Source organism: Capra hircus, chromosome 18, assembly GCF_001704415.2.
Source record: "Capra hircus breed San Clemente chromosome 18, ASM170441v1, whole genome shotgun sequence".
In the NCBI taxonomy this organism is placed as follows: domain Eukaryota; kingdom Metazoa; phylum Chordata; class Mammalia; order Artiodactyla; family Bovidae; genus Capra; species Capra hircus.
Genome location: NC_030825.1, coordinates 9,637,683 through 9,660,398, shown reverse-complemented (window position 1 = coordinate 9,660,398; position 22,716 = coordinate 9,637,683). Strand labels below are relative to the sequence as shown.

General features: G+C 52.7%; 1 protein-coding gene across 1 annotated transcript in view; it reads right to left on the bottom strand.

The window, feature by feature from the left end:
• PLCG2 (phospholipase C gamma 2) overlaps window positions 1-18,731 on the bottom strand; it is a 157,704-nt gene extending 138,973 nt beyond the window's left edge. Inside the window, exons 1-2 of the mRNA XM_018061765.1 lie at window positions 18,613-18,731; window positions 11,255-11,502 (exon numbers count right to left, since the gene is read on the bottom strand). Coding sequence (XP_017917254.1) covers window positions 11,255-11,438 — 184 coding nt within the window. The 5' untranslated portion in view covers window positions 11,439-11,502; window positions 18,613-18,731. The remainder of the gene's footprint in view (window positions 1-11,254; window positions 11,503-18,612) is intronic.

The following is a 22,716-nucleotide window of genomic DNA, read 5'->3' as shown; positions in this document are numbered from 1 at the left end:
ATATCAGGAAGGCATTTGTCTACACAACCAGCTCGTGCAACTCAATACCAGAAAAACAAACAACCCAATCAAAAAGTGGGCAGAAGACCTAAACAGTCATTTCCCCAAAGAAGACACACAGATGCCTAAGACACACATGAAAAGATGCTCAACATCGCTCATTATCAGAGAAATGCAAATCAAAACTACAATGCGGCACCACTTGATACCAGTCAGAATGGCCATCATCAGAAAGTCTACAAACAAAAATGCTGGAGAGGGCGTGGAGAACAGGGAACGCTCTTGCACTGCTGGTGGGAATGCAAGTTGATACAGCCACTGTGGAGAACAGTATGGAGATCACTTTAAAGAAACAGGGGATAGAGCTACCATACGACCCAGCAGTTCCACTACTGGGCACAGGCCCTGAGGAAACCGTAACTGAAAGAGACACATGCACCCCAGCGTCCGCTGCAGCACTACTTACAATAGCTAGGACATGGAAGCAACCTAGATGTCCATCAGCAGGTGAGAGGATAAAGAAATTACATACGCAATTACTCAGCTAGAAAAACGAACGCACCGGAGTCAGTTCCAATGAGGTGGACAAACCTAGAGCCTCTTATACAAAGTGAAGCAAGTCCGAAAGAGAAAGACAAATATCATATACTAACACATACAAACGGAATCTAGGGAGATGGTACTGACGGACCTGTTTGCAGGTCAGTGATGGAGACACAGACATGGTGAAGAGACCTGTGGGCCCAGAGGGGAAGGAGAGGCTGGGATGAATGGAGAGCGCGGCAGAGACACTCATACAGCACCACGTGTGAAACAGACAGAGGGCGGGATTTGCTGTGTGACTCAGGGAGCTGAACCAGGGTTCCGTGACAACCGAGAGGGGTGGGGCGGGAGGGCCAAGAGGGAGGGGACATGTGTGCACCTGCGGCTGACTCCTGTTGCTGTATGGCAGTCCCCAACGCAATATTGTAAAGCAATTATCCTGCAATTAAGCATAAATTTAAAAAGTAATTTTAAAGAGAAAGACCTTTGTCACTGCCATTTGTCTACTCAGACTAATACGGAAGCTTCACTGCTGTGCCCTCAGCCAGGAACGCTCCCCGCCGCCCCTGGCCAGAGCTTCCCACGGCTCCCTCATCACCTTGCAAGTCTCAGCTCAGACGTCGCCTCCATGGACACGCTTCCCTGAGGCCTGCCCTCCTAACACTGCGCTCTTCGCTGGTTACTCTTTGCCACGGGCTCTGCTTCTTCCTTCCCTGGCATCCGACACAGTCCTGAACGCTTAGTCTGGCCTTCTCTGGCCTTCCTGTGACACCGTAAGCTCCTCTGGGGCCCCCACCGTCCCACTCACCAGGCGTCCCCAGTGACAAGGCTCATATCCGACCCACACCGATCCTCTGAGTATTTGCTAAGTCAAAGAAGGGACAGGGACTTCCCTGGTGGTCCAGGGGTTAGGACTCTGAGTTGCCGTTGCAAGGGACACGGGTTTGATTTCTGGTCAAGGATCTAAGATCCCATATGCCACACAGCATGGCCAAATACATTTTAAAAAATAACAACAAAGGAACAAATTCTAAGGATGTCAAGTGACTGTCACCCAGGACAGAAGACAATCCTTGAATGGTCACAGAAACCAATTCCTCAGCTGAATGGCAGACAGGCAGGTCTGTATCTGTGTCAGGGATAAAAACATCAGTTCTGTCTCTCACACCAGCAGGCTCCACGTGGAGAATTGGTACCCGGGGAAGGGGAGCAGGACGGCCCATGTGGATGCAGGAAAACAATGGTTTCATTATGTGAACAAACACTCACAGTCCACCTCATCCCTTCCACGATGCCAACAAGAGCAGTGACTACTTGAGCACCTGTCTCCTCCATGTGACTGAGGGCAAATTATAGGGATTATTTTGTTTAGTTCTTTAATTACTTCATTTAACCCTTTAATTCCCCTACACACACACACACACACACACACACTGGAAGACTACTCAGCCATAAAAAAGAATGGAATAATGCCATTTGCAAATAGATGGTGAAACTATGGAAACAGTGAGAGACTTTATTTTCTTGGGCTCCAAAATCACTGCAGATGGTGACTGCAGCCATGAAATTAAAAGACGCTTGCTCCTTGGAAGAAAAATTATGAGCAACCTAGACAGCATATGAAAAAGCAAAGACATTACTTTGCCAACAAAGGTCCGTCTAGTCAAAGCTATGGTTTTTCCAGTGGTCATGTATGGATGTGAGAGTTGGGCTATAAAGAAACTGAGCGCCGGAGAACTGACGCTTTTGAACTGTGGTGTTGGAGCAGACTCTTGAGAGTTCCTTGGACTCCAAGGAGATCCAACCAGTCCATCCTAAAGGAAATCAGTCTTGAGTGTTCATTGGAAAGACTGATGCTGAAGCGGAAACTCCAATACTGTGGCCACCTGATGTGAAGAACTGACTCACGGAAAAGACCCTGATGCTGGGGAAGATTGTAGGCAGGAGAAGGGGACGACAGAGGATGAAATGGTTGGATGGTATCACCGACTCAATGGATGTGAGTTTGAGCATTCTCTGGGAGTTGGTGATGGACAGGGAGGCCTGGCGTGCTGCAGTTCATGGGGTCCCAAAGAGGTGGACACGACTGAGCGACTGAACTGAACTGAATGGCACCTGCAGCAACATGGATGCACCTAGATATTATCACACTAAGTGGAGTGAGACAGAGAAAGATAAATACCATGAAGGAGATCAGCCTTGGGATTTCTTTGGAAGGAATGATGCTAAAGCTGAAACTCCAGTACTTTGGCCACCTCATGCGAAGAGTTGACTCATTGGAAAAGACTTTGATGCTGGGAGGGATTGGGGGCAGGAGGAGAAGGGGACGACAGAGGATGAGATGGCTGGATGGCATCACTGACTTGATAGAAGCGAGTCTGAGTGAACTCCAGGAGTTGGTGATAGACAGGGAGGCCTGGCGTGCTGCGATTCATGGGGTCGCAAAGAGTCAGACACGACTGAGCGACTGAACTGAACTGATCCCTTATATGTGGAATCAAAAAAATGATACAAATGAACTTATTTATGAAGCAGAATCACCGACACAGAAGACAAAGGGCAAAAAGAGGGTAGCAATAAATTAGGAGGTTGAGATTAATACTGTACTATATCAACTGTAATACACTGGGAGCATTGGCTGAATCTTATTTCTCATGGGACACTTGACTGATGGAGCTTGGGAACCACTTTCAGACAATGGATTTTGCAGACGGAAGATTCCGGTGGAAAAACGCCTGCTCCACTGTTTCAAAAACGCATTGTTAAAATAAGAACTTTGCAAAATACTCATTGTTTTAATGGATAAGTAGCTCGAAGATGGATCTCAGAAGAAGCTAAGATAGAGGATGAGGCCATTTCAGCGCCCCCAGTTGGGTCCACACTCATCCCCACTGTGGGCACTCCAGCAGGCACGTCTGGCTTCCAGCTAGCCAGGCACCTCTCCAGCCTCCTGCCCTTGGCATCTCAGCACCAGGCAGGGCATGTCCTCTGTGAGAAGGGATCAGTGCCTTCCCTCTTGCTGTGACAAAGGCTGAGCGAGGCCGTCGTCCTTCGGTCCCCAGCAGGGTGCCCCGCTACCCCATACAGAACTAACTCAGACATCTCTGAGATCACACAGCAGGAGAAGGCAACCCAGAACAGAAGACATGAGACTCCAAAAGGCAGGTAGAACGAAAGCAAATTGGGGTGCTGCCCCTTCCTGGCCGTGTGGCCTTGGGCATGTCACCAAGTCTCCCCAGGACTCAGTTTCCTCATAAATAAAGTGGGTATGATTCCTGCTCACAGGGTCACTGTGAGGATCCACACAGAGACTAGGACATGGAGAGCACTCAGAGGCGGCTCTCATCACCAACAACATCACCACCATCATCATCATTCACTTATTAGGCAGGCAAGCCAAGAGCCCAATACCTGGGAAGCACCTGGTATTTGTGAGCACCCCGCATTCGCAGACAGCCACCACTTGCCGAAAATAAGCGGATAGAGAAGACGTGCACACGCAGAAGTGAACGCCTGAGAACCAAAGCCCGTTCAGTCAGATGGACGTGGTCCACGCCCCCACCGGTGGTTCATCACACAACCCGCCCCGTCCACACCCCCACCAGTGGTTCATCACACAACCAGCCCCGTCTACACCCCCACCGGTGGTTCATCACACAACCCGCCCCGTCCACACCCCCCGGGCAGGTGGCACCACTGTGGCTCCCAGGACACGTCCCAGGCCACCTCCCAAACGGACAAGGTGCCAGCGGACCCCAAAGCTCACCTCAGCAAGGTGCTCCGGCAGACTCCCTTCTAGGCGGAGTCTGCTCCACTAGCGCCCGGAGGGAACAAAAAACCAGAGGCAGGACTTCCGGCACAAGCTCCCGCCCCACGCCCAGAGACTCGCAGGAGGCCCACACAGGAGGGGATCCAGTGCACCATCTTGCCCAGCGGCCTCGCAAAGTCAGCAAGAGAATGATGGCCAAGACGTGAGTGTCTGGCTGAAGTCCATCTTCTTTGTCAGAAGCCAGGCCTTGGGACTCGACGGTTTAAAATATGCACCTTTGGTATACAGATAAAATATGTAAACACATACAGAAACACACTTAAGTAAAATCCGCTTGCTTCTCACCCTGATCTCATTGACTGTCATCTCGCTTGACCAACAGAGAAACTGAGGCACAGACAGCTCGCGCAAACCCACCTCGGGTCACACAGCTCTCAGGAGGTGGTGGAGCGGGGCTCTGAACCATGAGTCTGGACCCTCGTGGCCGTTTGGCACCAAGGTGGCTGCTGTCAACTTTCTGCCCACTTTGGAAGGTCTCATCTTCTCCAAGAGGAAATGCCCCATTCTCTGAACCTGAGCTGGCCCCGCGGACACTTTCTCAGGCTAGGTCACAAGAACTCCGTGACTCTTGGAAGACACATCCCGGGGGACACCAGGCACTGTGTAAAGAGCCCGATGACCCTGGGACTGCCACGCAGTAGGTGCTCAGCCAACATTTTCAGCTGAGCCCGGGCTACCGGCCATCACCGCCACAGCACCAGACACAGGAGCCAAGATTCTGGAAACTTCCAGACCAGGGGACAGGCCCGCAGAGTACCACCTCAGTCCAGGCCACAGAGAGAACCACCACCCAGCTGCTGTTGCTGTTGTTCAGCCACTAAGTCGTGTCTGACTCTTTTGCCACCCCATGGACTAAAGCCCGCCAGGCTCCTCTATCTGTGGGATTTCACCTGTTTCCTCCAGGACAGGGACCCCATCCCTCCTCCTCTCTCTTAGCAAAACTGGGGGCCCGGTATGATGGCAAATACAGGCATGGCACTCCACTCGGAACAGCTCCGTCACGACACGGTCCAAGGGGGAATCCTAACATATCCAGTGACGTTTTACGGTCCTAAGCAAAGCAAACACATGACTTCAGACCAAGGTTTCTTAATTTCTTTTAAGGAAAAAATACACTTTTTCTTCTTCCTTTTTAATTTTTTTTTTTATGTCATATGGCTGTGCCAGGGCTTAGTCATGGCATGTGGGATATAGCTCCCTGACCAGGAACTGTGCTTCCCGGGTGGCTTAGTGGTCAAGAATCCGCCTGCCAGTGCAGAAGACCCGGGAGATGCGGGTTCGATCCCTGGGTCAGGGAGAGCCCCTGAAGCAGGAAATGGCGATTCACTCGAGCAATCTTACCTGGAAAATCCCAAGGACAGAGGAGCCTGGTAGGCTACAGTCCATAGGCTTGCAAAGGAGCTGGACACAGCTTAGCAACTCAACAACAACAACAGAGAACCCCTGCATTGAAGGGCAGAGTCTTAGCCACCGACCACCAGGGAAGCCCCTAGGCCAGGGTTTCTAACCTTGGCACCACTGATATCTTATAATTTTATACTGGATAATTATTTGTGGTGGGGGCTGTCCTATGCATTGTAAGATGTTTATCAGTAGCCCTGGCCTCAACCTGCTAGATGCCAGAAGCAACCTCCTCCAAATAACCAGGACTAAGAGCATCTCCAGGCACTGCCGAATGCCCCCGCATGGGTGGGACGGGATCGCCCGACTGAGAACCACTCCCTGCTGTGCAGTGAGACCCGTGGCCGTCTGCCCTCAACCAGGCCCACACAGGAAGCTGTGACGCCTGTCCAGAGGCCAGCGGCCACCTGCCAGTGACCCCAGAGCCACACACGGGTGCTGTCTTCTGCAGACCCCACAATAACCTGCAGGCTCCTGCTGACTCAGACCAACACTACAGCTGGGGCCCCCAGAACACCACCTCTATATCAAGAGGCTGGAAACGAGGTGCTGAGTGGCCCCGTCCAGGGCTCAAAGGCCTGTTCTCTCTAGGTGGTCAGGGGAGCACCTTTGTAAAGCACTTTACCCACAAATCAGCTTCTGTGTCACTTTACAAACACCACGACACAGCCATCCCACATAGGCTCGCCAGTGCAGTTCAAAACACCACCCCTCGGCTGAAAACCCTTCAGTGGAGCCCTACTGCTCTCCAGAGAAAGTCCAAACACCTAAGCAAGACTCTGCTGCTCCGGACAGGCTGGCCGCTGCTCGTCACCCACAACAACGGCAAAAGCAAAAGCGGCAATTCGCACCGGTCCAGGGCTGCGCACCGTGCTCAGCCCTCTGATCCAGCGACTCATGTGTTCATTCGCAGCTGCGACACTGTGCGTGGACAGCAATACCGTCCCCGTCCTGCAGCCAGGAGAACCGGATCTCAGCAGGGGACAGGATGCGCCTAGGCTCACGTGGCCAAGCTCATCAAACCCTGCTGGAGTCAGGCTCCACGCTGCCTGCACCTGATCCACCAGGGCAGGCTCTGTGAGGACGGATCTAATTCAGTTACTGCCATATCTCCAGCACCCAGAATAGTGCCTGGCAGAGCAGGCACTCAAATATGGACAGAGGAAGGAGGGAGGGAGGGATGCTACCGGAGAAGGAAAGAAGGAAGGCTGGAAGGAGAGGAGGGTGGAGGGGTGGGAGGACGGGGGGCAGGAGGACAGGGAGTGGGGGGCTGTGGGAGGATGGAGAGTGGGAGGACGGGGAGTGGGAGGACAGGGGGTGGGAGGATGAAGAGTGGGAGGATGGAGATTGGGGGGACAGGGAGCGGGGGGACAGGGAGTGGGGGGGACAGGGATGGGGGGACAGGGAGTGGGAGGACGGGGAGTGGGGGGGCTGTGGGAGGATGGAGAGTGGGAGGACGGGGAGTGGGAGGACGGGGAGTGGGAGGACAGGGGGTGGGAGGACGGGGTGGGAGGATGGAGAGTGGGAGGACGAGGAGTGGGGGGACAGGGTGGGGGGGATGGGGGCGGATGGGGAGTGGGGGATGGGAGTGGGGGGATGGGGGTGGGAGGGATGGGGATTGGGGGGACAGGGAGTGGGAGGACGAGGAGCGGGAGGATGGGGAGTGGGAGGACGAGGAGTGGGAAGATGGGGAGTGGGGGGGCAGTGGGAGGATGGAAAGTGGGAGGACAGGGAGTGGGAGGACGGAGAGTGGGGGGACGAGGGTGGAGGGGATGGGGATGGGGCGGACAGGGAGTGGGAGGACAGGGAGTGGGGGGAAGGGGAGTGGGGGGACAGGGAGTGGGGGGATGGGGAATGGGAGGACAGGGAATTGGGGGGATGGGGTGGGGGGATGGGGATTGGGGGGACAGGGAGTGGGAGGACGGGGAGTGGGAGGACGGGGAGTGGGAGGACGAGGAATGGGGGGATGGGGGTGGGGGGATGGGGATGGGGGAACAGGGAGTGGGAGGACGGAGAGTGGGGGGGCAGTGGGAGGATGGAGAGTGGGAGGATGGGGAGTGGGGGGACAGGGGTGGGAGGACGGAGAGTGGGAGGACGAGGAATGGGAGGATGGGGGTGGGGGGATGGGGATTGGGGGGGACGGGGAGTGGGGGGACGGGGAGTGGGAGGATGGGGAGTGGGAGGACGAAGAGTGGGAGGACGGAGAATGGGGGATGGGGGTGGGGGATGGGGATTGGGGGGACAGGGAGTGGGAGGACAGGGAGTGGGAGGATGGGGAGTGGGGGGACGGGGAGTGGGAGGACAGGGAATGGGGGACGGGGGTGGGGTGGGACAGGGAGTGGGAGTACGGGGAGTAGGGGACGGGGAGTGGGGGGACGGGGAGTGGGGGTGACAGGGGGGTGGGAGGAAGGGGAGTGGGAGGACAGGAAGTGGAGGGGACAGTGGGTTGGAGGACAGGGAGTGGGAGGACGGGCAGGGGGAGTGGGAGGAGGGGGAGTGGGAGGACAGGGAGTGGGGGGACCGGGGGTGGAAGGAGGGGGAGTGGGAGGACGAAATGGGGGGATGGGAGGACGGGGAGTGGGAGGACAGAGAGTGGGAGAACGGGGGTTGGGAGGAGGAGGAGTGGGAGGGGGGGTGGTGGGAGGACAGGGAGTGGGAGGAGGGAGTCGCTAGTGCGGTACCTACCAAACCTGGCTAGCTACCAGGATCACCTGGGGAGCTCATTAAAATACTGAATCCCAAAAAAATTAATAAATAAAAAATAATAAAATAAAATACTGAATCCCAACCAACCTGAATGACAGTCATCCTCAGCCACCCCAAGGAGGAGGAACTGCTCTTAGCGAGTAACCGGGGAGAACCACAGGGTGTGGATTTCAGGAGGCAAAACCCTGTCTCACAACCATCAGGACCGTCAGGAGAAAGCTCCAGAGGCCTGCACACCTTCGAATGCCCCTCACCAGGTGTTTCTGGCGCTCGGCCAGCTGGCTGACACAGGCTGGCCATCCACTCTCAGTGCGGCGGGGCACCTGTGTTTACCGTTGGGCCCGTCCTGCCCCTGCAGGCCCCCATCCCCGCCCCAGCTGCCACAGGTCTCTGGGCCACCTGGGAGGTCGTGAGGCCAATGTAAACAAAATCGGGGTGGTGGGGTGGGGGAGAAGGCCGGCAGCCTCCAGTCACGGACACTGTCAAAGCAGGCCCTCTGGCTCAGTGCTGTTGGAGGTCATCTTGGCTCTAGAGTCAGGAGAAACCTTTTGGGAAGCTACCTCATCTCACTCATGATAAAAGAAACCGAACAAAGAGCCATGTCACACTGTCAGAGTTCACCTGTGAGCTGCCAAGTTCAGACCCCATGGCAGCGTGGGAGGGGATGTGGGGAACTAGAGGGGCCCCCAACACCTCAGGATCTTCTGTGGGATATGATCCAACCGTCCTTTAAAGTTAAAAATACCCCGTGCCTTCTAACTCAGAAATCACACATGGAGGACGCTGTCCTTCAGATAAACCCAACATGCGCGCATGAAAGAATGATGCAAAGGTGATCCCCACACGCAGCTGGTGGAAATGTAGAATAGTGCGGCCACTTGGGAAACAGCCCAGGGGGTTCCTAAAATGATCAAACAAAGTGACTGCATTGGCTGAGGAGCAGCCCTGCCCCTGGGCATACACCCAGGAGAAATGAAAACACACAGCCGCACAAAAAATCCTTCATGAAAGCTCACAGCGGCAGGATTCATACCAGCCAAAAAGAGCAAACAACCCAAATTTCCATCAACAGATGAATGGGTCAACAAACTGCGGAATATTTGTAGAAAGGAATATTACCCGGCCACATAAAGGAATCAAGTCCTGAGACACACACAACACGGATGGATCGTGAAAACGTGGGAACATGCTGTTAAGTGAAAGAAGCCAGTCGCAAAAGGCCACATACTACATGATTCCTTTTCTAGGAAGTGTCCAGAACAGGGGAATGGAGAGATGAAAGGTTGCTTAGGGCAGGAGAGGTGGAGGAGGACCAGATGGATGGCTGGAGGGTCCAGGGTTTCTTTTAGGGGTGATGAAATGTTCTAAAACTGTGGTGGCTGCACATACCTGGGAATATACCAATCTGTGAATGGATGAATTATAAGGTATGTGAATTGTATCTCCATAAATCTGCTAGCAAAAGAAAGGAAGAATCCATGTACAGTTGCTACAGCTAGTAGCAAAAGACTGGAGAAACCCAAAGCGTCCGTCTCTAGGGGTTAAACTATCACACTGTAGCCAGAATGCTACGTGGCAATGGAAGGATCAGATCAATATGCTGATAAGAAACCACCTCAGTGGGTAACTGCTCAGGGGCCTCCCCTGGCAGCTCAGTGGTAAAGAATCTGCCTGCTGGTGCAGGAGACACAGATTTAATCTCTGATCCAGGAAGATCCCACGCGCCTCAGAGCAGCTAAGCCTGTGCACCATAACTACACAGCCTCTGCTCTAGAGCCGGGGGGCAACAGAGCCGGCGCCCCAGAGCCTGTGACCCACAGCAAGAGACGCCACTGCAAGGAGAAGCCGCACACCACGGCTGGAGAGTGGCCCCAGCTCGCCACGGCTAGAGAAAGGTCCAGGCAGCAACGAAGACCCAGCACGGCCAAACAGAGAGAATAAAAACTTTTTTTTAAAGAAAACTACTGCATTTAAAAAAGAAATCGAAGTGCGTAAGTATATGCAGTAGGTACTCATTCGTGTAAAAAGCAACAGACACGTCCCACAAGCACAGAAGGCATCTAGAAGGCCACAGAGCCTGGGCGGGAGCGGGCCTCTGGAGCCTGGGGTGGGCCTGGGGAAGAGACACATTTATTTATGAATTGTCTGATTTTTCCCCAAGCGTACGCTTTAGTTTCTCAATTTAAAAGAAGTCAATAAAAACTCATTAAAGCAAGTCTCTGCAACTGGACGTTGCTTAAGTCTCTGGACTCTGAGTGAAAAAGGGGCCTTAGGAACTTGAGGATCTGAACCCACTGCCCAATGTAAGGGGGAAGGAAAAAAGAAGCCGCCTCCACTCGCAGCAGAGCTTCACAGGAGGGCTCCACACACTCAGCAACATGCTCTGTCCACATGGAGTAAAGCACAGGCCTCTCGCTCTGCTATCTGCACTAAAACACACATCTGGCTACCAACTGATGACTTTCCACAAGCTCTGGCCAGTGAGCCCTCAAGAGGGCACACGGCTTGACCATCAACGCAGACCACACGGTCCCCGAGGCCGTGAGATGGTGCGCTCAGCCCCCAGCAGCCCAGGCAAGCTGTCTGGAGGTCATTTCCAAGCTGGCCCACGCACGCCTCCGCACCAGGGCTTTCCTGGCCGACGTCCCCCACCTGCCCCAAACCCCATCAGAGATCCAGACAAAGTGACGCCGCTTTTCCTTTTCAGAAGAAGGGGTCGAACTGATGACGGCTGCAGGGCCCGCTGCTCCAGGCGGGGTGGTGAGAGGTACTCACGGAAGCCCTCGATCTTGTCGGCCGTCTTGCTCCAGGCCACCTGCCGCGTCTCCATGATCACCTGGACCGTCCTCCGCTCCGGGGTGGACTTGCGGAAGCTGAACACGGTCATGACAGTGCCCAGCTCCAGGGCCCGCTTGATCTGACTCTTCTCGTACTCCGGGAGGGTGTCCACGTTGGCCATGGTGCTCACTGTCGTCTGCTCCCAGTGCGGGGGGAGGCGAGGAGGAAGGGGGTGAACAAGGAGGCTGGAGGGAGGAAGCAAGGGGAAACTGGTTTCAGTTAACTGAGCGGGCTTCGGTTAACAGGAGGAAGCTTCAAAAGCCAAAATCCCATCTCATGCCCATCAGGATAAGCTTGGGGAGAAGGCGCTGGTGGCAGCGGGGCTCACCAGCTGCTCAGACGTTTAAATGGAAGCAAGGTGTGGGTGGAGCCCTTGACCTCAGTGAGCCAACGGTTATCTGGGCTTTGAATAACCAAATCACCCCAACCTGGCCGCCACCTCTCCTTCCCCAAGCAGGTTCATGCTGTAGAATATTTGAATAGCCAAAGAAGCCCAGGCTGGCTCCCGCCCCAACCCTGACACCCCTCCCAGAGACTTCTAACCAACCCTTTACTTCCCGAGTGGAGCCGGGAATAGAGAAAAAAAACCGCCCAAATGGGTCCGTGGACACCTCTGCATGGAAATGGAGCAGAAAGGGCAGAAACCAGCATGGCCCCGCAGCCCCGCGTGGAGGCCCCCGCTGACCGTGCGGCCCTGAGCAGGCCACATGACCCCTGGGAGCCCCACTCTGAGTAGGAAGCCACCAGCGAAGTACCTTGTGTGCAGCTCGGCTTCCGGTGGTGGCCCTGGTCACCCCTCACCCTCCTGAACAGTCGGAGCTCCCCAGAGAGGTGCCTGGGCCCCAGGTCTCAGAGCCTTCCTTGCCTGGCTCCTCTCACGCCCGCATCTAGCCCACCAGCAAGCCCAGAAAGCAGTGGGTCCCCCTGCGTCCCTGCTCCCTCCAGGGATCTTATACACGTGGGTCAGTCTGGCCGCCTGCTCCCACCCCAGACCCTGGAGTGAACTCTCAGACCAGGAACCAAAAGGATGCTTTAAGAAGAAGAGTGGAAGGGGACGTAGGCATACCTATGGCTGATTCATGCTGATGTATGGCAGAAACCAACACGTTATAAAGCAATTATCCTCCAATTAAAAATAAATGAATAAAAAAAAAAAAAAAAAAAAACAAGAGCGGGACTTCCCTGGTGGTGCAGTGGATAAGACTCCACCTGCCAACGGCGGGGACACAGGTTCGACCCCTGGTCCGGGAAGACTCCACACGCCGCAGAGCAGCTGAGCCTGCACACCACAGCTACTGAAGACCACGTGCCCAGAGCCCGGGCTCTGCAGCAAGAGCAGCCTCCGCAGGGAGAAGCCCAGAAGCAATGTCATGGAGAGTGGCCCCCACCGGCCACAACTAGAGAGAGTGCAAGCAAAGCAAGGAAGGCCTGGCACGGCCCAAAATAAAAGCACAGAAACAGAAAGAGTAAGAGCGAATACAGCTCGCTCCCAGAGCTATGCTCTGTACAACCCTACCCCGCCCCCAACATCCTGCCTCCAAACGTCCGAAGACTCAGGGCCCCTCGCTCTGAGGGACCTGACCACAGCCCCTACCCCAAGTCACTACACCCCCAGGGCTGAATCCCACCCTTGTAAAGGGGAAGAAAACAGACAAAGGATTCTCCTTCAAGGAAGGCTGAAGGTTCTGCAGACTAAACCAGATAGTGTATCTCGGCCCTTAAAACAAAGATTCACGGTCAGTGACGCTCAGGTTTAGCTCCTGTTACTGTCCACTGTTGCCTGTATCTTTCTTCCCCCTTTCCCACTCAGTATATATATATATATATATCAGTTCAGTGCAGCTCAGTCGCTCAGTCGTGTCCAACTCTTTGCAACTCCATGAATCGCAGCATGCCAGGCCTCCCTGTCCATCACCGTCTCTCGGAGTTCACTCAGACTCACGTCCATCGAGTATAATTGCTTTACAATGTTGTGTAAGCTTCTGCTGTACAACAAAGTGAATCAGCTATGTGTGTACCACACACTGGAGAAGGAAGTGGCAAGCCACTCCGGTATTCTCGCCTGGGAAATCCCACGGACAGAGGAGCCTGCCAGGCTGCAGTCCATGGGGTCGCACAGTCAGACATGGCTGAGCAGGCACACATGTGCGTACACCATCTATCCGTTCCCTTTAGGACCGCCCTCCCACCCCCTACCCCACCCCACCCCTCGAGGTCAGCACAGAGCACAGAGCTCAGCTCCCCGTGCTCCGCAGCAGCTTCCCACGAGCTGTTCATTCCACGCGTGGTAGGGTATGTACATGTCAGCGCCACTCTCTCAACACATCCCACCCTGCCCTTCCCCTCCCCGTGCCCACAAGCCATTCTCTACACCTGTGTCTCTATCCCTGTATCTTTCTTATCTTGTCCCCACCTCCAAACCCCTTTAGGCTCCCACAGTTCTTTGCAGAGAAGCTGGGTGTTCAGCCAGGGCTGCCTGGGCCTCCTCACAGCCTCTGTGCCAAGCTGCTCAAAATCAGGGTCTCAGCTGTTCCAGCTGTATAATGGGAATAACACCACCCTCGAGGGGCTCTGGATGGACTAGACCCCACAATGTTTGTACAGCCCCCAGTCAATCCTATAGGAAATCAACCCTGAATATTCACTGGAAGGACTGATGCTGAAGCTCCCAAAACTCTGACCACCTGATGCAAAGAGCCAAGTCACTGGAAAAGACCTGATGCTGGGAAAGATTGAGGACAGGAGGAGAAGGGGATGACAGAAGATAAGAACGTTGGACGGCATCACGAACTCAATGGACGTGAGTTTGAGCCAACTCCGGGAGACGGTGAAGGACAGGGACGCCTCATGTGCTGCAGTCCACGGGGCCGGAGAGAGTTGGACATGACTGAGCAACTGAACAACAAAAACAGCATCTAGCAGGGCCTCCGATGATATTAATCAGCCAGCTGATCAAAGTGTTAACCAAGGGTCAGCTCTATAACAGGCACGGACGGTGGACTCGCACGCAAACGAGAGGTGAGGCCCGGGCCCTGTCCTTTGCCCTCGTCCCCCTCCCCCTCCCCCTCCCCCCACAGCCAGGGGCACCTCCCAGGTGTGCTGACAGCCCAGCAATAAAATCATAAATTACACCTGCTCTCCACCCATTAGGAAACATCAGCTCCATGATTCTGCAGAAGCAGAGACGTGGGGGTCTCGAGGGAGCAGCAGGAAGGGGTCCCCAACTGAGTCTAAGGTGAGGCTGGGAACTTAACAGTGCTCAGAGGAAGCTTCTAGGGGAAGAGGGCATCTGAATCCAATCTTTAAAAGAGATGAAGCGGGAGGGGACGGCGCTCTAGTCCGAGGAACTGGCTGAAACAAAAGCCCAGGGGCCAAGGGTGTGCAGGAACCCTGCCTGATCCGAGCCTCCCGCCTCACCATCCCTATTCCAGGTCAGCAAGGGGCCTGAGGCCAGTCTCTGCCCTGGAAAACCTGCTGTTTATTGGCCCTCCCGAGTGCCTGCACCTGCCGTATCGGGTTCATCTCATTTACCTCAGAAATACTGGCGCTGCAAACTCAAGGCCTGGGAGGTGAAATCACGTGATCAAGGTCACGGAGACGTGGCAACATCAGGATGGGAACCCGGGTCTGAATCCCATGCCCCTGCTCCTTCTGCAACCCCCTTCTGGCATTCACAATCTGGTCAGATAGTAACTAACCACGCAGAGAGGTCAAAGGACTCATCCAAGGTCACACAGCTGCAAAGTGTCAGGAGCAGGACACAGCTCTCGAGTTCCCCACTCCCAGGTGTAGCAGGGCACAAATGAGAAGCACACCCCCTCTCACAACACCGCCACTTAAACCAGCCGACCTGGAAGCACCAGGGCCCGAGGGCCCTGCACTAACCTTCCCAGGATTCTGGTCACTCCCCATTCAGAAGCCCAGCAGACTGGCTCAACCATAAACATCAAGTCTCTCACGTCCTTCTCTAAGAACCAGGAAAGCATCCTTACGGCCACAAGATCCCTGGAGTCAACCATTAAAATCCACCAGCTCCCAAGTCGGGCTTTCAGGGTTCAACACTTCAGCAACTAAGACAAGGTCTCCAAGGCCTTGACCCCGGAGGAGGGCACTAGCCATCACCGGCAATTTCTATTTTGCTTCTGCTTTCAAAAAAAAAAAAAAGAAAGAAATAGACTTGAAATCCCTTTCTTGTTCCTGTTTCTCATCCTCCCTGGGTAATTTTATAAAATGACTTATGGTGTTAAACACAAATGAGGCTGAGATTTAATAAGATCCTACTTTTCATGTTCTTCTCTTTGAAATAAACTTCTGGGAAAGACAAATTATCATATGACATCGTTTATATGTGGAATAAGGTACAAATGAAGCCATCTACAAAGAAAATAAAGGGTCACAGATGCAGAAAACAAACTTATGGTTCCTGGGCGAAAAGGGAACATAGATTGAGACTGGTATCGACATATACACACTCCTGGAGGTAACTAATGAGGACCTACCGTATAGCTCAGGGAACTCTACTCAATACTCTAGAATGACCTATATGGAAAAGAATCTAAAAAAGAGTAAATACATGTATATATATGGGCTTAAGCAGTGGCTCAACTGTAAAGAATCAGCCTGCAAGGCGGGAGACATGGCTTCGATCCCTGGGTCGGGGAGATCCCCTGGAAGACGGCATGGCAACCCACTCCAGTGTTCTCGCCATGGAAAATCCCGTGAACAGGGGAGCCTGGCGGGCTACAGTCCAGAGGGTGGCAAAGAGTCGAGACAATGGAAGCAACTGAGCACACGTAACACGTATGTGTGTATATACTTGATTCATTCTGCTGCACAGCAGAAACTAACACATTCTAAGCCAACTATATTCCAATAAAGATTTTTTAAAAAGTAATGCAAGGACCCAGAACCAGGAAACAGTTTTCTTCTCTTCAAGGCTCTCAGCACTCCTCAGAGCAGGGCAGGATTTCATACAAAATCCCACAAGACAATTCCCTTGGACTCCGGGCACAGTCGCATCCCTGAAAGGTGACAGCCCCTCTGGGGGCAGGAGGGGTGTTATCGCTGCATGTCACACCCACCTGCAGAAACAGGGTGACTCACATTCTCACTGGAGGAACTCGGCAGGGTCAGCCATGGCAGGTACGGGTGTGCCTTAGTTGCACTTTTATTTTTTTTAGGGCAACCTGCGAGCATCTATTAAAATGTAAAACATGCATCTGCTTTGATCCAGCATTGTGCAGAAAAACGCACCAAAAATATTTGTAAGAGGAAAGATCAGGAAACAATTCAGCTGCCCATGAATGGGTGGGGGGGGGGGGTATCCCTTACATGATGGGACATACACGTTAAAGAATTGTTTAGCTGCTCCGTCGCATCTGACTCTTTTACGACCCCACAGGCTGTAGCCCACCAGGCTCCTGTCCATGGGATTTCACAGACAGTAATACTAGAGTGCCATTTCCGTTTCCTGAGGATCCTCCTGATCCAGGGATCAAACTCATGTCTCCTGAATTGGCAGGCAGATTCTTTACCACTGAACCACCAGGGAAGCCCACATTAAAGAATGTTCAGTAGCTACTGAAAAGAAGGAGGAAGATTTACAGGTACTGTGATCTGGAAAGATTTGTGAGGCAGATGAAAAAGAGGTGCAAACTAATAAATATTATTACATGTTTAAAAAGGCTGTCTGTTGCCATATGTGAAACAGGTTCAATGCATCAGACAGGGCGCTCAGGGCCGATGCACTGGGATGACCCTGAGGGATGGGATGGAGAGGGAGGTGGGAGGGGGGTTCAGGATGGGGGACACATGTACACCCATGGCGGATTCACGTCAATGTAAGGCAAAAACCACTACAATACTGTAAAGTACTTAGTCTCCAATCAAAATAAATTAATTAATTTTTAATGATTTTTTTTAAAGGCTGTCTGCTTATAAACCTAGAAGGAATGGTTATTTTTGGAGAGTGGGAGAACGTAAAGGGTCTGACCATGGGCTTATGACTAATTTAAGTGCTAACATAATGGATGAGCTTTTCTGCTTTGAGTTTTTAGTGTTTTCTAAGTAAAGACACGGTTTCAAAAGTTTTCTCATTTTCAATTTTCCATCAACTCCACTCAGCCCAAGGGCTATTTATGGGGGTCCTGGCTTTGCCTCCTCCAGAGGAGTTTCACAAGCTTAGGGAGAAGGGGGCCGGTATCATTAGGCAATTTGAGGATCGGGGAACCCTGCAGTGGTACACACGCGGCATTAGTCTCTGTAATAAGGAGACCTGCTTGGGACCGCCAGGGACTCAAAACTGCCTGCAAGGCTGTAGCTGCCGAGGCTGGCCCAGGTCCCCACTCAGGGCCCTTAACCAGAGGGTCAAAAAGTGGCAGATAAGCCCCAACTCTGCATACAGCCCTGGGATGTAGGCCTGGGTGGCCCAAGTATCCAGGGGAAGAAACGGGGGCTCAGAGTCTTTGATGTGCCCAAGGTTACACAGCTGGAACCGAAATTCTAATTACGTTGACTGACAAGGCCACCTGTTTCCCGTGCGCGTCACCCCCACCCAGCCACCCCACACTTTCTTACTCTAGTTCAAGATCAGGGTGCTAGAAGAGCCATCCCAGGCCCCCTCTGGAATCCAGCTGCCAACACCCCCTCCGCCGGGGTGCACACCGGGCTCGTCTTTCCCTCAAATTCTTCCGCTGTGGGGTAACCACCCCTCCGCGATTCCACAGCATAACCAGGAAAACGCACAGTCGCCCAAACATAATTGTGCACACCGCTGTGGGGCAGACAGGGAACCCTGGATCCCTCGAAAACCCTCCAATCTCTCAGGGCAAAGGGCTGCGCCTTCCTTGGTATCGCTCGCCACCCACCCACCCGCAACCACCTGTGTAGTGCGAGGAAGTGCCAGGGGCCGGCCTGCGCCTGGAGTCCACAAGCCCTGGGCACAGAGGTGGCCAGGAGACACGCCCGACTCCACGCGGGACCCCCAGGGCCACCGGAGCCTAGAACTCAGGCGCTGGCGCGAACCCCCGACCGCAAGCCGCGCAGCTTCCTCCGGTTCCCATTCAAAGCCGGGCTGCCCCGGGGCATCAACCGACAGAGTGGCGCCGGTCCGGGGTGAGGAAGTGGCCGTCCCCGCCCGGACGCTGGGCACAGCGAGCGGGGTTCGGGCGGCGCGCCCCACCCCTGCTCGCGCCAGCTGCGCCCCGCGCAGGACCCCCTCCCTGGACGCGGCTTTCCGGGCGCGCGTCCCCCGGGCGCACGCCCCCGGGGCGGCCCCGCCCGACCCGGCCACTCACCTGGCCGCGCCGCCGCCGCGGGTCCCGGCTCCGGGGTCCCGCGCGCAGCCGCCCGCCGTCCGGGCTCCAGGCACTCCCTGCCGCGCACGCCCTCCAACGCGGGCGCTGCTACTTCTCCTTCGGCCGCGGCCGCGCGCCACGTGACTCCTCCGGGGCCGCCCCTGCGCCCCGGCCCGCCCCACCCCCGGCCCCGAGGCGGGCCCAGCGCCGCCCGCTGCTCTGAGCACCCGGGGCGCCGCGTGCTCCCTCTCGGGGGCGGGCCAGCCTCGGGATCGCGCCTCCGCGGGCCGAGGAGGAAACTGAGGCAGCAGAAGGGGATCCACCTGCCTGCCCCAGGTCCCTTGCAAGGTGGAGAGAGAATTTCCAGAGAGACCAGCATGTATGGAGCGCTCACTGCACACGTGTGTCTTACATGCATTTAATATGCTCCCTTGTAACCCCCGTGAATTGGCAGTTCATGGTCCTACTGTGAGATCGTCACTGAGTCTGCGCAGGTGTCTGACCGCCTCTTACTACATGGAACAAACCACATAAATACCCTAAGCTCAGCTTGCTCATCTGTCAGACAGGATCAAAGTCCCAAAAGTTTGTTCTAGGGAACATGGAATACCAAGAGAACTGATCTCTCGTTTTCCCAATGAGAGATTATTTTACGGCTCACTCTATAAACTTCTATGCGTATAGATGACACCGTCAAGTGCCTAGTGATGGGATTTAGTTGATTCATTGAGCTACACCAAGCCTATTTCAAGTCGCATATTGTATGATGTAACATATTCTTTGAGAAATATTGCTCTTTTCCTCTTTCCTGTTTCATGAAGCTGTTTTATTCAGACCTTCCATATGCATCTTGGACGTGTCTGCTGTGACGAGAGAGAGACTTTCTTTTACCTATAGAGTTATCAGGACAAGTCAGTTCTACTCCTGAGCCACTTGACTTACAGCATTTTTTTAAATCTATGAATGTTGCTCTAGCTGAAGATATGATATCTAAAGCCACAGGGCTCATGTGCTGACTTTAGGCAAGCTGGACTCATTTTTCACTGCTCCTAGCCCAGGGGTGTACACTTGCTATTTCCTATAGATCAGTTATTGCACTGCTTTTTAAAGAAATCCTTGAAACCACTTGAAAACATGGGGCCACCTCCCCAGGAATGATAAATCTGGGTTAAATTCATTTGCTTTTTTTAAGAACTTCAATTTATATTTCCATCGATCCTTTTTATCATTTCTATTCTGGTACATGTTATCTAATGTATATGATAAAGTGGTACAACCGCCTATGTGTAGAATTTATTATTACAAAGTCCATGTGTATAGTGGACCATGTTAAATTTCTTGCTGATCAGATGAAACTAAAGGCAGTTGGCTTTGGAAACCACTGTGGGAAGCCCTGGCTCCTCTTCTCGGTCCAGATAGGTGCTGATTCTGATTGGAGATCTCCCTGGTCCCCGGGAATCAAGCAAGAAAGAAGAACACGGAGCACCTACTTCAGCTTACTTTTCTTGTGAGCCTACAGCATTTTTGGAGTTAAAATGTCTGTTGTGCTGGAGATGGCAATTTGATTTTTTTCATATTTTTAATTGCTTTTCCTCTTTTTCACTGTTTTCATTTTTCAGGTAAACAGCTAAAGGAATCCAATGCGATGAATGGGAGTGTTTGGGGCTCCACATTGCCTGTTTTTCTGCAACTTTATAAAGTCACTGAGATAATAGCCCTGGTTCTGGGAAGGCTCAAATACAAAATGACATTTCTTCTCCAAGGCATAAGGGGTGGGGGGAGAAGCCACCCTGTATATTCAGATATACATGTAGTGGAAAGTCCCCATCACAAGTTAGCTATGCTAGGGCTCAAGGGCATTAAATGGGGGTGGGGGGGCGGTGGAAGCAGAATTTGAACCCGAGTCTGTCTGGTGCTGGAGCCCGGGGGCACACAGGCCCAGGACCCATCCCCGGCATTTAGGAGGAATGCAAGCAGGGAGAGGTGCCCGTGTAACCACTCCGCATAGATTCACAAATGGGTCAGGAAGTGACCTCAAAGGGTGGAGGGAACTTTCTTTTCCTTTTCATATAAAAAGAAAGAAGAAGGGGGAGGGAGGGAATAATCTGAAAGAAAACTGTGTTTTAACCAGCATTGTCTGGACTTGCTATTCTGTCCCTCACCAGTCCTCAAGGATGATCGTGTTTTTCTTCATAACCCTCTTCCATTTGCTAGCAGCCATGATGTATTGGACCATTAGCAGCCCCCACCCTGTGCCTCAGTTTCCCTCTTTGCAAAAATGGGTATAATAACTGTACCTACCTCCCAGGGGTGATTATAATGATTAAATGAGACAACGGAGCGATAAAACAGGCAAAACAGTTCAGCCATCACGGTTGACTATTTTCAGTATTGTTATTGACAGGAAGAAGAAAAAGGCCCATGCTGCAGTGAGAAAGCGTGGATCTGGAGGACATGGGGATCTGGGTTCAAATTCCAAGGCCACTTCCTTAGCTGTGTGACCTTAAGCTGGTCAGTTACCCTCTCTGAACCTTCAATTTCCCCATCATTCAATCTACTTTTGGGATACCAAGAACAAGCAACCTGTAGGGATAGAAAGTATATTAGTAGTTGCCTGGGACTGGGGGGGACATGGGGGGTCTTGGAAGGGGTACAGGGTTTCTCTGTGGAGGGATGAAAATATTCTAAAATAGATTGTGATAATGGCTGAACAGCTCTGTGAAGATACTAAAGGCCACTGAACTGTAGGCTTTAGATGGGTGAACTGTATGTGATGTGAATTATGTCTTAATAAAGCTATTGGGGGAAAAAAAAAAGCCTACCTTAGAAGGCTGTTTAAAAAATGAATGGCTAACACAGCTTAGCACAACACAGCCTTCAATAAAGCAGCAGTTGCTCACATAATAATCATTATTAGAGAGTAGGTCTTCTGAACCTGGCCCTCCTTGCCCTGCCAGTCACCGCAGCGGCCAGGCCAAGGCCCACTGCCCTGCCCCAGCGCCTTGCCAGCCTCCTCCCTCCACCCCCACAGCCAAAAACAGCCAGAAAACCCCTGAGAGGCTTTGAGTTTGGCTTCCTTTCCTGATATTGTTCAGAGAAGTGCATGTCCCCTGGGGACAAGCTGAGTCTCAGCTGCTGGGTGGCAGGACTCTGAGAGGAAGTACCACCCAGAACTGGCTTCCAGACCTGGTCAGGGTCAGGCCCGACACAGAAGCTTCTGCATGGGAGTGGTCAGACCCACACACCTCGTTTTTTCCCAGCTTTATTGAGGTATAATTAGTATACAAAAAAAAAAAAAAAAACCTGCACACAATCAAAGTATACAATCTGATGAATTTGGACTTCTGCATACCCCCGTGAAACCGTCAGCGCATTCAAGGCAATAAATACCCATCACCTTCAAATTTTCCTATGGATTTATCATTGCTGTCATGTTTTACCCATTTTTAAAGCTGGTTGTTTGGGTTTTGTTTGCTTGTTTTTTGCTATTGCGTTGTAGGAGTCTGCTATTCAAATCGAGGGCTGCGTGGAAAAGCCTCTGTTACTGTAGTTTTAATTTGGGCTTCTCAAAATATAGGCAGGAGACCTAAATAGACATTTCTCCAAAGAAGACATACAGATGGCCGACAGGCACATGAAAATATGCTCAACACTTCATTATCAGAGAGATGCAAATCAAAACTACAATGAGGGACCACCTCACCAGTCAGAACGGCCATTATTTAAAAGTCAACAAATAACAAATCCTGGAGAGGGCATGGAGAAAAGGGAACCCTCCTACACTGTTGGTGGGAGTGTAAGTTGGTGCAGCCACTGTGGAAAACAGTATGGAGGTTCCTCAAAAAACTAAAATTAGAATTATCATATGATCCAGCAATCCCACTCCTGGGCATATATCCAGACAAAACTAATCCAAAAAGATACATGCACCCCTATGTTCGTAGCAGCACTAGTCACAATAACCAAGATATGGAAACAACCATCGACAGGCAGATGAATGGATAAAGACGTGGTACACATACACGATGGAATATTACTCAACCACAAAAAAGGATGAAATGATGCCATTGTCAGCAACACGGTTGGACCTAGAGATTATCATAC